Here is a 13,106-nt window from a genome sequence, read left to right as displayed (position 1 = left end):
GGTAAGGGCAGTGCCAAAATGGAGCTAAATAGCCTGCTCAGAGTAAAGTGGTCCCATGTCAGGCCAGGAGCCTGACACAGGGTTCTGGATCAGGCAGAGCAGAGTTGGCATTGAGCCGGTGCCCGCACTGAGCCGGCAGTGAGTGTCACAGGTGTGCCATATGGCATGTTTGTAACACTCAGCGCTGATGGAGGACTGGCACTGGCCTGATAGGAAAATAATTCATGCCCCCAGTGTTTTTTTAAAAACCTCCCACTAATGTTCTTCTCTCCTATTGGATAGTCTTTGGCCGAGAAAATTAAACCCTGTTGGCAGCCCTGCAATCACTCTTTTGCCTTCTCTCTTTCACTTAATCTATATATATTCAAAGAAACTATATTCAAAGAAACTTTGCAAATATTCTTGCTATTTACAAATATGCAAACATGCATATACAGATATATGCAATATACATATTTGTATATGCAAATACGCAACATCTTTATAAACATGCTTTCATTCATAACTACTTAGATCATTTTGCAAGCCAACATTCCCTTTTTCTTGTTTGTCTATATCTCTTAATAAAACTGATATTATTTTGGGAATCTCGTGGTTACTGTTAGGCTAATGAAAGACACTTTGAGGTTGGTCATTCTGCTATCCAATCAACATTCCCCAGTCATAAACTACATTTTGACCTCTTGCGTATAAATTCCCCAAAATTGATTTAATTCTGGGCCAGGCATATCTGGGGCCAAGATTATATGTTGTGGTAAACACGTGTGTATGTGTGTATGAGAGCAGAGCTGGAACAAGTTATTAGGTTTTGAATTTCCCATTTTAAGTCCCTATTTAAATGAGTGTGCAACGTCTTGATTCATCTCTGAAATTCATCTCTGATAATGAAAGTTTATTGGGAGAGCCTGAGGGATCAGAACGAAGAAGAGTAAAACAAAGAAAATAACACAAAGTCTTTTTCATTCACACAAAGTCAATGCTGTCTCCAATAATAAAATCTGCATTTAATATTAGTGAAGAATGTACAATCACCACAAGCAGATATATCACAGTTCACCTAAGTACCTATTTCCTAATATATACAGATATTGACATTCATTTTTATAACTTACATTCCACAATACATTACTCTAAATTCGTTCACATGGCAATAACTATTAATCTTTTCGGTATAGGCACAACATAAAAATTACACAGATGTATAAAGAAGGCACAAGTTACAAGATAAGGAAAAGTACATGGCTCAAAGCCAGAGTCAAATTACAAACCCTTAATTTACAGACCAATCCAGGATTGCACTGCCAGCTGTAGCCCTTTGCAACTGTGGAAGACACTTCTGCTGCTGTAAAATGGTCACCAACCATGCGCAGAGCACTCCATCGGTGGTCATTTTGGGAGTGTTTCCGCAAGAGGCAGCAATGCTCCCCATCCATTGCTGGACCTGTTCGCAGCTGCTAGAATAGGTAAGGCTGCAGAAGAGACCGTGAGTGGCTGAAACAGGGCAGGGCCAAAATGGGTGTGGAAGGGGGAGGGACAAGGAGGCTGTGGGAAGGGGTGGATATGGCAGTGATTGCACTTGCCAGATCCTATCCTTTTTTGTAACCTCCCCACTCCCTTCCTCTCCTTGGACTAATGAACTGGCACAGATCTGGGGAGACCCATTGCAGAGTGAGAGGCTTAATGAAGGGTAAGGGGTAAATTAGATAGGATTGGGCCCTGAGATGAGTATATGTGATAGCGGCTATTACTCTTATAGGAAACTGACATGAGAAACAAAGGGCCCAATCCTATCCAACTTTCCAGCACTGATGCAGCTGTGCCAGTGAGGTATGCGCTGCATGTTGTGGTGGTGGGGGAATAAAGGGAGGTCTCCTCAAGGTAAGAGAATGTGGTTCCTTTACCTCAAGGTTGCGTTGTGACTGCATTAGTGCTGGAAAGTTGGATAGGGTTGGGCCCTGAAAACACCAATTCTGTATTTTTTGCATTTGTTTCCTATTTATTACCAGGACTGGGAAAGAGAGGGGTGACGGGAGATATTATAATCATGTTTACTTCCAAGTTTAATAAAAGATATGGAACAGATTTTTATTAATTCCTCCTTATCAGCTGATGCTTACTGTTCAGCTCAGGCCTCAGGAGAATTACATAGCATTTGGGGAAAAAGATACAGCCCAGCACCCCAGCACTAGAGGCCAAGATAGAGAAGATCTCCACAGCCACCGTGTATTTTCCCTTGGTGCTCAGATAAGGTGGAATAAAGGACAACCAAACACTGCAAAACACCAACATGCTGAAGGTGATGAACTTGGCTTCATTGAAACTGTCTGGCAACTTCCTGGCTTGGAAAGCCATAGTGAAGCTGACCGTAGCCAGAAATCCCAGGTATCCCAGAACACAATAAAACATAGTGATTGATCCTTCATTGCACTCCACTACAATTTCTTCAGTCAGAGAGTCCATGTCCAAATCCAGGAATGGAGGAGTGGAGCACAGCCACACTGCACAGATAATGGCTTGAATCAGGGAGCAACCAAGGATAATGGAGTAGGCCAACCTTTTCCCTACCCATTTCCTCACCCTGGATCCTGGCTTGGTGGCCATGAAAGCCAGAACTACAGTGATGGTTTTAGCCAAGACACAAGAAACAGCCACTGAGAAGACAAGGCCAAAAGATGTTTGTTGTAAATAACAAGTCACTTCCTGAGGTTGGCCAATGAACATCAAGGAGCAGAGAAAGCACAGCAATAAAGAGACAAGCAGAGAGTAGGTGAGGTCTCTGTTGTTGGCTTTGATGATGGGAGTGTCCTGGTTCTTGATGAAAATCCTGAGGACCAAAACTGTGATCAGAGAAAAAGACAAAGCCAAGACACTTAATGTAATTCCCATGGGTTCCATGAAAGAGAGGAAATTGAGGCCCTTGGGGAGGCATTGATCTCGGTTCTTGTTTGGAAATTGACCTTCTGGACATTTGTTACAGTCATCCACATCTGAAAAAAAATAGAAATTCAATGTCAATGTATCAGCAATTTCGGTGAAAGTCATATTTGGAGGTGTAGATTCCCTCTACTCATACCAACATCAGTCACTCGTCCCAAGACAACTAATTCCTGGTCCACCAAGACATCTCCCTCTGAACGAACAAGGCTTTTCCACTTGGCCTGTATAAGTATGTTGGCATCCCAGTGGGTAATCTCTTCTCCAGCATTCACCAGCCCAGGACCCACCCATTGGTGCCTCAGTTGAAAAAGAAGAGGAGAACATCTGAAGAGCACATGTTATCTTTTCTTCCTCTGCAGGGCAGCCTCTTTGGGTCTCAGGTTTCTCCCTAGCCAGCTTTTCAGGCCCTCAGCTTTTCATCCTGCTGTATTTGCCTCATCACTGGCCACAGCTGGGGTTTTATACACTCCTGGACCTTGTGAACAAGACCAGGCCATCCATAAAGCACATGTTGTGGCACATGTAAGCATTCAGTGGTGCAAGGAGCAGCAGACTTGGGGTGACCTTCTGCTTGAGATATGAGGTACCCATCAGCTTTCTTGTCCCACTTGAGTCTGCTGCTGCTTTCCTCCAGGCCACACTAGATTGAGCCACACAGATACTTTTCCTTACCTTGCTCCTTCCTTGAATGCTTTGATCCAAACAAGGAAGTGCAGGCCTTCCTGCTTTATTTAAAGGGTCCGTGCAAGGAAAAATCTTCCATCTCCTGACTTGTTCCTCACGTGGTTCTTTTAAATGGAACAGGGAGTTCCCTGTTTCCTGGTTTTGGAAAAGAACCATTCAAGGAAGGAGCAAAGTAACGAGGTTAGAGGCTGTTCTGCTTCCTGGGATTCTTGAGGGGGGAAGGTGTGTGTTAGTGCCTGTAAAGTACAGGGGCAGTGGATCTGGCATGAATTGTGCAGAAGACCCAGGGCCAAATCCTATCTAATATTCCAGTGCTGTGCCAATGGAGTGTGCATTGCATCCTGTGGTGGGGAAGCAGTCACAGAGGCTCCCTCAAGGTATGGGAACATTTGTTCCTTTACCTTGGGGCTGCTTTGTGGCTACACTGGTGCTGGAAAGTTGGATAGGATTGGGCCCCCAGTTGGGCTGTTCCTTCTTGCTAGTATGTATAGTACCACTGCTCAGACTTTGGACTTGCTACTCCTCTTGCCCTGGCAACTCTTAGAGCTACAATACAGGCCTGTAGCAAGGGAAGGTTTTGAAGAGCCTCTACCTAGCTTCTAAAAGGCACCTCTGGTGGTATTTTGTTCCCTTGGAAGTTGTTTTCTTTCCAAGGATAGTCACCAGCCTCGCTTCTGGTGGCAAGAGGTCATGATGAGGTAATCCAAAGCAGTTTGGATTAACTGTGATTGGACATGCACTGTTTTACCTACTTGTTGATGTTGTTTGTTTACTTGTAAGGGGAGGAAAATGTGAGGGGAAGGGGATTTACTCAATTGCCAAGTACAGACTTCTGCATACTGAAGTTTACAAGTAGATAATGTATGTGATGCAGACTGTGTGTAACATATTTGAGATCTGTTAAATAACCATGCAACCTATGGTGATATGAGCTCTGATAAATCTAAAGCAGGGGTGTCCAAAGTTTTTGGCAGGAGGGCCACATCTTCTCTCTGACACTGTGTCGGGGGCCGGGGGGAAAAAGAATTAATTTACATTTAAAATTTGAATACGTTTACATAAATGAATATATTGGAGATGGAACTTATATGAATGAATGAAGATCTTGCAATAGCTCAAGGCCTATAAAAGGTCTTGCACAAAGCATCACAGAGGTGAAACAGCAAGCAGTGGAGAAAGCCCTCATCCCACAGTTCACACGAGAGGTCAAAAGTCGCCCTCATGCTGAGAGCAGTTGTGTCGGACCAGTGTGGGCTCCAACAAATCTCTGGAGGGCCAGAGGCTCATTGGAGACTGGGGGCTCCTGAGGGCCGCATTGAGAGGCCTCAAGGGCCGCCCCCGGCCCCAAGTCCGGGGTTTGGGCACCCCTAATCTAAAGCAATGGTGACTTGTTGAAAGCGACGAGAGCAAATTGGCATGGTGTTTTTAACCTTACGTCTTGGAAAGTTAGTCAGAAGTGACATGAAATAATATACATATCACTGAGTAGTGCCCTAGAATGCCTTGCGGCACCACAATAAATATTGGGTTCACTACTGTCCATGATTTTGAGTATTCAGGGTAGCAGTAGGAACAAATTTCCCACAGATATGGGAAAAAGCTACTGTATTATCCAGTGCACCTATAACATATTATGTTTGTATTCCTATGCATGCTTACATGGCAGTAAGTTCCATTGAACTCACTGTTAATTAAACAGGTATAGCAATGGTTCCCAAACTTTTTTGCATTGGGACCCACCTAAAAAAAAAGTTTCACTTTACTTGCCATTCAAGCCTCTCTGGCTATAATGGTGATTGGGCAGCAGTGTTTCCCCCAAGTAGCAGGTTGTTTAACCCTTGATGCACATGGCCTAATCTGCTTTGTTAGTTTTACAACCTACCATGCTGATGGTATGTTTTACAAACCAACATGTACGTATGTCATACCAACTGACAACTGCTTTGTCAGTTTTACAACCTACCATGCTGAACTACTGATGTATAGGATTATGCTGTGTGCCTCTCACCCTTCTGATATGAAATCTTCCCTTCTGGGCATGGATCACAGTCATAGCAACAAAATGGCTTCCCTTCCTTCTTTTTTCTTCTGGAACCTGGATAGCAGGGATCATTACACACAGCAATGGGCAATACCTGTGTATAAAACAAGAGGAACATGTTTTGCTCCTCCACCAAGTAAACAAATGACTAGGAGGTTATGCATTTAAGACTGAACACCCTTTAGAAGAGATTGAACTGATCTACCTATAGCACAGGCTTGTACGTTAAGATTTAGGGACAATCATCATTCTGAATTAATTCATTCTGTATAAAACAAGGAATCTTTTTCTTCATTGTTTGAGAGGTGGGCTATTGTAACCTAGTGCTATTTTACATATTCCCTGGGAGTAAGTGTCACTCTCTTCATTGTTCTTAAACCTAAATGTGTCCAGAATTCCAGATATAAAATATTCTTCTTCTACACAATGCTTATTTATCTAGAATTAATTATATTCAGATGCAGTAACACACACCGCAGACTCTGGGCTTTGTTAGATGGTTATGTATATTATGCATTTTGACATACAAGGAGTTGACTGGGGAAAGGGGAGAGTACATTTTATCTGGTGTCTCATTCATATGAGATCATGAGATACTGGAATATTTCCCATTTAGCTTTCCATTTTACAAATTATCATCTGAGCCCACCTGATTAAACATGTTATGCCATGTGATGTCCTCCTCATTAATGGTGAGCTCTTTGCCAGATAAAGCCCGTGGGTCCATCATTCCCACTTTCACTCTCAAGAAGGACTGGTTTGGGAAAGTCACCCAGTTGATGAGATCAAATCCAGCTACTGATTCACCCTCCTCATCAAAGGACACCAAGTCTCCAGCACTGTTGTTGAATGAGATGCTCCTCAGGAAAGGGTGGAGCTGGATTGATAGAGAAAAACAATGACATTTTGGGTTAGGTTGTTTCTAAAGGTGTTGGGGACTGTTTAAATGGTTGGGAGCTGAAGTGATTCAAATACAGCCCTGCTCACAGTGGCTTGAGCTTTGGTAGGTAATCAGACTGACTTTTTGTAACTGCTGAAACAAGACAAATACAATGCAGTTTGCATATGTTGGAGGTGGGCTGTGGAATCTGCTAGCATCTTGAGATGTGAACTAGCTCAGCTTCCCCTGGTCACTTGCACATGGAAGGGGCTTTTCTCCTTGACTAAAATTGTAGTTGTAGTCAGTGGGGGGGATGTGCCAGAGCCACTCCTCCTAGACTTAAGGCAAGTCCCAAGTTTTCTTCCCCCCTGACTCAAGTTGCAAACTAGTCATGATGGGTGGCCTTCGTGACTTGTCCAGAGCCATTTTTCAAGTCACTCATGTTTGAATTTGAGTCTTTTTGAGAAGTAAGTTGACTTGCAGAAGCGGTGAAAGCAACCAAGCACGCATGCAAAACAGAGCCACAAAAGCGAGTCTTGACTCAAGTCTATTTGGATCTTCCTCCTTTCAGGGTAAAACTCCTGAGTCAGTGCCTGAGTTTTTGGCATGTGTGACTCGAATCCCCACAAGTTGTGAAAAACGTGTGTTCTCTCAGTGGCATAGCTAGAGGGAGTGCAAAGTACTAAGTTTTGGAGGCGCCTGAATGCACCGTGCAAGCAGCCCCTCCCCCCTTCTGAGTTATTCTGGGCGATGGGAGCAAAACAGAGGCGTTCCTCCGAAGAGGGGGAGGCCGCTTGCACAGCACTTTCAGGTGCCTGCAAAACTTAGTGCTTTGTACCTGTAGCTACGCCATTGGATTCTCTATTTTTCCTAGAGTCACCATGAACAAGGAACCTGATTTACAAGTGAAATGTTACCTTATTACTTTGCATATTTGGAAGATGCTGTGTGAATATGTTGCCCGTCACTCTGAGCTTGGGCCAGAATGAAGACATCTTTTGCAATGCACGTGCTACAGCATGGACCGCATTGTAGATGCTGTAGCTTTGGCCAGTCATGCTCATTTCAAAAAGAGTCCCTGGGAGATTCTCCAGTCTCTCTTGGCCTGTGCAAATATCGCTGCTCTCCTTGCTGTTAGTAGAGTCAGGGAAAAAACAGTCAAATGCCTGTTCCCAAAAGATCCGGATAAAATCATCTTCGCTTTGTGACTCGGGATGTAGGAACTTCAGGAATTCTGAAAGCCCCGGCACTTCATTGGAGTGAATTGCAAAAGACAAGGCACCATGGAAAACATGTATGTCTAAATTCCTGTGAATTGTCATTGTAGAGAAATCCCACTGAGCTGTCATAATCCATACTTTACCTGTATTTGTTTTTGTAAAATCATCCATGATTGAATAAAGACATAGCATCCATTTCAAAATTGTCATGGCCTGTACTTGTGCATTCACGACATACACACTGACTTTGGAACGGAATAGAGCCACAATCCCGGCCTCTGAACTGTCTGCAATGCTATTAGTCTCCAGCAATTGTGCAACTGCTGCAATCACTGAACCCATTGAGAGTGTTTTTATTTTTTTACTAAAGGCGGTACAGATTCCATGCTCCGAAAGCATTTTTGTCATGGTTCTCACAAAGGTTTCCCCATTATCATCATCCCCTGCAAGGATTCCAACCCACGTCCACTGGAAACGTTGAAGAAGATGGACAATCCCTCTGTACTGATGTGCCTCTTTGAGGATCATCCGGTAAAAGGAAGGGAACTGCATTTTCACATTCATCGCAGGGGCTGATACGCAATAGGCAATCTAAGCAAAACAAAAAGAACAGTTATCCTTTTCTGAACGGGGGAAGAACTGATGTCAAAGTGTAACAAATCATGCCAAATATCTGTTGAGAAGAAATTAACTTCTGAAGTTATACGCTTCCTACTGACCTGCACAGATGAAATGCAGATGAATTTAATGGTAAATTACGAAACATTGTGAATATATATTTTAAAGAAATGTTCCATGTTTCCTAACCTAATAGAAAGCAGCTTACACACTAAAATAAAATCAACACAAAATAAGTGTTGTTATATTAAACCAATACAAAAGTCATTCATAACAATGTGGCATAGGAAAAACCAAAGTGGCCCAAACAAGATGGACAGCCCAATCCTAACCTGTGCTAGAATAGACAGGCCAACTGGCTTGTACCATAACCAGCACAGTTTGAAGGTGGAAGGAGCACAACTTGGAGTAAGGGGACTTATGCCAGGCTGTTCAGGAGTGGGATTAAAATCCAGCCTAAATGCCAGAGGCCAGTCCCACCCCTCTCCCAGGCCTGGCCCACCTGCTGCCTGCTTCCCCCTGCCCCAAAATATCCCCGTTCCACCCTTCCCCATCCTTCCAAACCGCCCACATGGCCTGCCCTCAGCTGGTACAACTTTACCTTTGGTAGGAGGCACAGAAGCTGGATGCAGCCTCTGTGGGCCGGCATGCGTCTTTGCACCGGCTCAGCTGACTTCTGAGGAGGTACAAACGTGTCTCACGGAACATTTGTGAACTCCTGGGCCAGCACAAGGGGCTTGCACCAGCTGAAGTGCACTTTTGCATTGCACTTTCAGGTGCATACTCAAATATTCCTCAAGCAAAACCAAATTAATGGAAGGATTGCTAAAAGGAAAAAAAGAACTGTATGACTTCCAAGACTTTGGAACATCAAAGAGGGGGCAAGAAGGAGGCCTTGTCAGTGGTATAACAAGGTCTGCGCCGGTTGCACCAGGTAATGTGCACAGGAGGGTGACACCACTACTAGCCAAAATTTTTACAGTCTTGATATTTTTGAATAATGCCATTGTGTTATATATCATCCAGTGCTTCATTTCATGCGAATGAAATGAAACAAACCACGTTGAAATATCTCTATTCTATCACAAGTTATAGCCAAAAAACCCAGTGGGGGCAGGGCAATGGTGCATCAACATGCCCACTGCCTTGCCCTGCCCACTGCATGGGAGGAGCTCCATCATGGGTCTCAGGCACTGGGTGACACAAAAGCCACTTGGACCTTCTCATGAGTTTTCTCTGACTGTAGTTTCACTGGTGATGGTGCATTAGCTGTTCATGTGAAACTTCCCATCTTTTTCTAAATCAATAACAAATTTTGTGTTTATTTTTAGTCACAAGACTACTCTGAGTGAATCTTGCTTTTGCTACTAAACATTTTTGTTTTAACTACATGCTAAAATCAGTCATGAAATATTTATGATGTCTTTGTATGTGTGTCTGTTGTATGTGCGTGGCAAATGTATTCCAGCATGTTGAGTTCTTAATTCTTTTGTTTTGTTTTCAGGTTCATCATGGCTTCTGATCAACTTTTTGTATATTTTTCAGAGAAGGTTTGAAGCTGAGCCATAAGGCAAACAGGAACAGCCATCACAGTGCAAAGAAAATGGGGGGAAATGGTCAAATGGACTGTAACCCCAAGGCAAGAATGAATAATTCTAAGTGAAAATGTTGACTATTTAGTGCAGGAGTTCCCTGATTAAGTGGATATTTCTAATTTCTTTCTGCCTGGGTGTCTGAATAATTACAGTCTGCTTGGGTTTAAACATTTGGATGGAATGGAAAGAGACAAAATTCACCTTGCATTGTCCCTAACATCCTGACGTATACATTAAAAGGATCAATACCTTTTCAGATGAAAAATAGTCCTGACACACATGTTCCTTGTACCTGTGGAATCTTGTAGATGCTTAATTGAGTAGCCATGTGAAGAGAAATTTCAGAATCAAGTGCCCCAATGACAGCTATCAGATGTTGCTTGCCACATTTGAAGTTGGGGACAATCCTCTCTTGGGTGGAAAGAAGTTTCATGGTGTTCTGATGAGTCATCCTTGCATTTAAATAGCTGTCATAAATGTGGAACCCCAGACTGATATTCGACAGGAACTTTGGGTTCTCATTGATCTCCTTCACAGCAAATACCAAGGACAGGACATGTTGGTAGTTCTTTGGAGCTGGACTAAAGAAAATGTTACTTTTTAAAATGAAACAGATATTTAATGTTTCGTCTATCTAAAAGCATTTCATTTTGTGATTGTGTGTGGTCGTAGCCTCAAATGTTATACATCGGAATTTTAGAAAACTTCAAGCATATATAAAATGATGGAGGCAAAGAACACCTTGATCATTACAATAGTGCAATCTTTCCTAACTTGTCATACATGGATAAAATTTTTATCTAGGCAAATTGTTTTCTCAGGATTTTTCCCCCAGCACACTACATGCTATAAAGAAATGCATATTGATGATGTCTTGCCAGTTTCAAAATAAAATAAAATTATTAAGGTGCAGATTCAGACCAAGTTAAGCACATGCAAATCCTGTTGATGTCAATGAAAATACAAAGGACAGATTCATTTTTTGGAACCCCCACCTCCACTTGAAATGACTGCTACTAAGAAGTCTTTAACTTTGGTTGCATCAGTATATAGTATCTTATCAAAACTGATGTGTTAATTTTCAACTGATGACTAACATAAAACACCCTGACAAGGGATAGACAAGCTGCTAAAAGGTGCAAGAGGTTTCATCAATTTTGTCACACTCTACAGTTCTGCCCTGTGTGGGATTTGACCATCTCCTCCTTCAATAGTTTCTACCAGGAGTCAGTCCTAGGAGGAAGAACTCTTGAACTGGTTCTTTGGTGGCTGTCACCTCTGAAATTTGTACTGCCAGGGACAAAGGTAACTGGTGAGCCATTGCACAGAGGAATAAACCAAAGCACATCAGTAAGAACCAGATCTCTCACTGAAACATTCCAGTCTCCATCTCTTTTCAGCTGACTCCAAGAAAATGTATCTGCTTCCTGAGTCTTGCAAAATTGATGGCACCTTTGGCCACTCCTGGACATTCTTTAATAGATGACAAGAATGTGTTAAAAATGGGAGATTCTGTGCATTGTAATGGAACTTTGTAATGAGACTCCGGGATCTACTGTGACCTACAGTACAGGTTCAGAAAACAGTTCAAAGCACAGAACTCTGTGTGATTTGAAATCAATTCAAATTGCTCAAAGGCTATAAGCAGCTCAGCACTTACGATTTCTAGATTTTTTTAAAAAATAAATAATAAATAGTGCCTGAGATCTATGCTGGTCTGTGGGAAATTAGATGTTTGCATATCTAACTTTAACATAAACTGAACATGGGGAGGTGCTGTCGCTCACTGGTAGAGTACATGAAGTTCAATAGTCACCGGTATAGTCCCCAGAAGCTGTAGACAGAGAAATATTTTTGTCCAAAACCTGGAGAAGTCCCAGTCTTTGACAACAGTTCTGGACTTAATGGACCACTGATCTGACTTGGTGTACAAGGCAGTTTATTGTGTTCCACAGAAGCCAGAAGTGCCTGAAAGGCCACAGGAAAGACACAAAACTAATGTGGTATTAGGGAAGGTGAAGAATAGACAAAAGGAGAATGAATCCAAGCATTGTAGGATGAAATATATTCATACAATTGGTGAAAGAATTCTGATAATAAAGCTAAATGGACTTGCAAAAAGAAATCACAACTAGATTTTCTAATGAACATGCCAGTTCTGGTGTGATATGTTCTTAACGGATATGATCCAGGCTTCTGAATATCATGGGGGGGGGGGAATGAATTTCCTTACTTAACTTCATCCATCAGCTTGGTTTTGGGGTGCTCTGTGAAAGAAATGTCATCAAAGAGGCAGCCAAACTGTGAAACAATCTCTCCAAGGATAAAATCTCCGCTCTGATGATACTTGTATGGGAATTGGGAGAGATCAGTGATGGTGCACATAACAGACCATGCCTTGCATTCAGCTGCAGGAAACTGCAGAATCATCGGCAGCATTAACAGAAGTATCTTTCTCATCTTGGCTAAATCTTGGCTGAGAAGGTCCAGGGTCTCTCTATCACCCACCAGCAGCTTCAACAGTTTCATCCAATGCCTCCAAAACGTTTTGATGAATTAAGCGGCCAAAGATTAGGCTGGTGCAGCCCTGGCTGTTCACAGTTCCTCAAGCCAGCTCTGAACAGCACAGGAATGATATTTTATGTAAGCTTTCACACTTGGTGATTGATGGTGGTTTTGGTTTTAGGGAACCAAGGAGACCTTTGACAAGATGGAGCTCGACACAAAGCAATTAAAGTTAATGATGGGTTTCCAAATCATCACTCTGTACTATTGTGCTGGATGAACTAATAATTAAGGGCGAAGGGGAAAAAATGCTTCATTGCTTATCACATTGTATTACCTCCTGTTTGAATCTGCTTGATATCTTTTCTCTCTATTTACATTTTGCCTTTACACCTGCATTTTGGAGGTCCCTATTGAAATATGCTTCTCTTGCATCTTTGCATTTTGGTATCCAGACCAGTGGTTCCCAAACATTTTAGCACCAGGACCCACTATTTAAAATGACTCTCCAGACCCTCTTAGCTTTACGAGACTTAAAAAAAAATTCACCTTACTAGCTGCTCAAGCTTCTGTTTTATCTCTTTTTACTATGGATAAAAAGAGTTGGGAGACTGCCTTCTGGATTG

At 42.5% G+C, this 13,106-nt stretch overlaps 1 protein-coding gene across 1 annotated transcript; it reads right to left on the bottom strand.

The window, feature by feature from the left end:
- Positions 1-2,088: 2,088 nt before the first annotated feature.
- Positions 2,089-12,435, bottom strand: LOC136653011 (vomeronasal type-2 receptor 26-like). The gene is made up of 6 exons (XM_066629936.1): positions 12,209-12,435; positions 10,268-10,556; positions 7,460-8,353; positions 6,312-6,539; positions 5,630-5,756; positions 2,089-2,987 (listed from the first exon to the last, which is right to left on the bottom strand). The coding sequence occupies exons 1-6, from the start codon at positions 12,433-12,435 to the stop codon at positions 2,089-2,091; spliced, it is 2,664 nt and encodes an 887-aa protein (XP_066486033.1).
- Positions 12,436-13,106: the final 671 nt, after the last annotated feature.

Source organism: Tiliqua scincoides, chromosome 5 (genome assembly GCF_035046505.1).
Source record: "Tiliqua scincoides isolate rTilSci1 chromosome 5, rTilSci1.hap2, whole genome shotgun sequence".
NCBI lineage: Eukaryota > Metazoa > Chordata > Lepidosauria > Squamata > Scincidae > Tiliqua > Tiliqua scincoides.
This window is presented reverse-complemented; position numbering and strand designations above follow the sequence as displayed.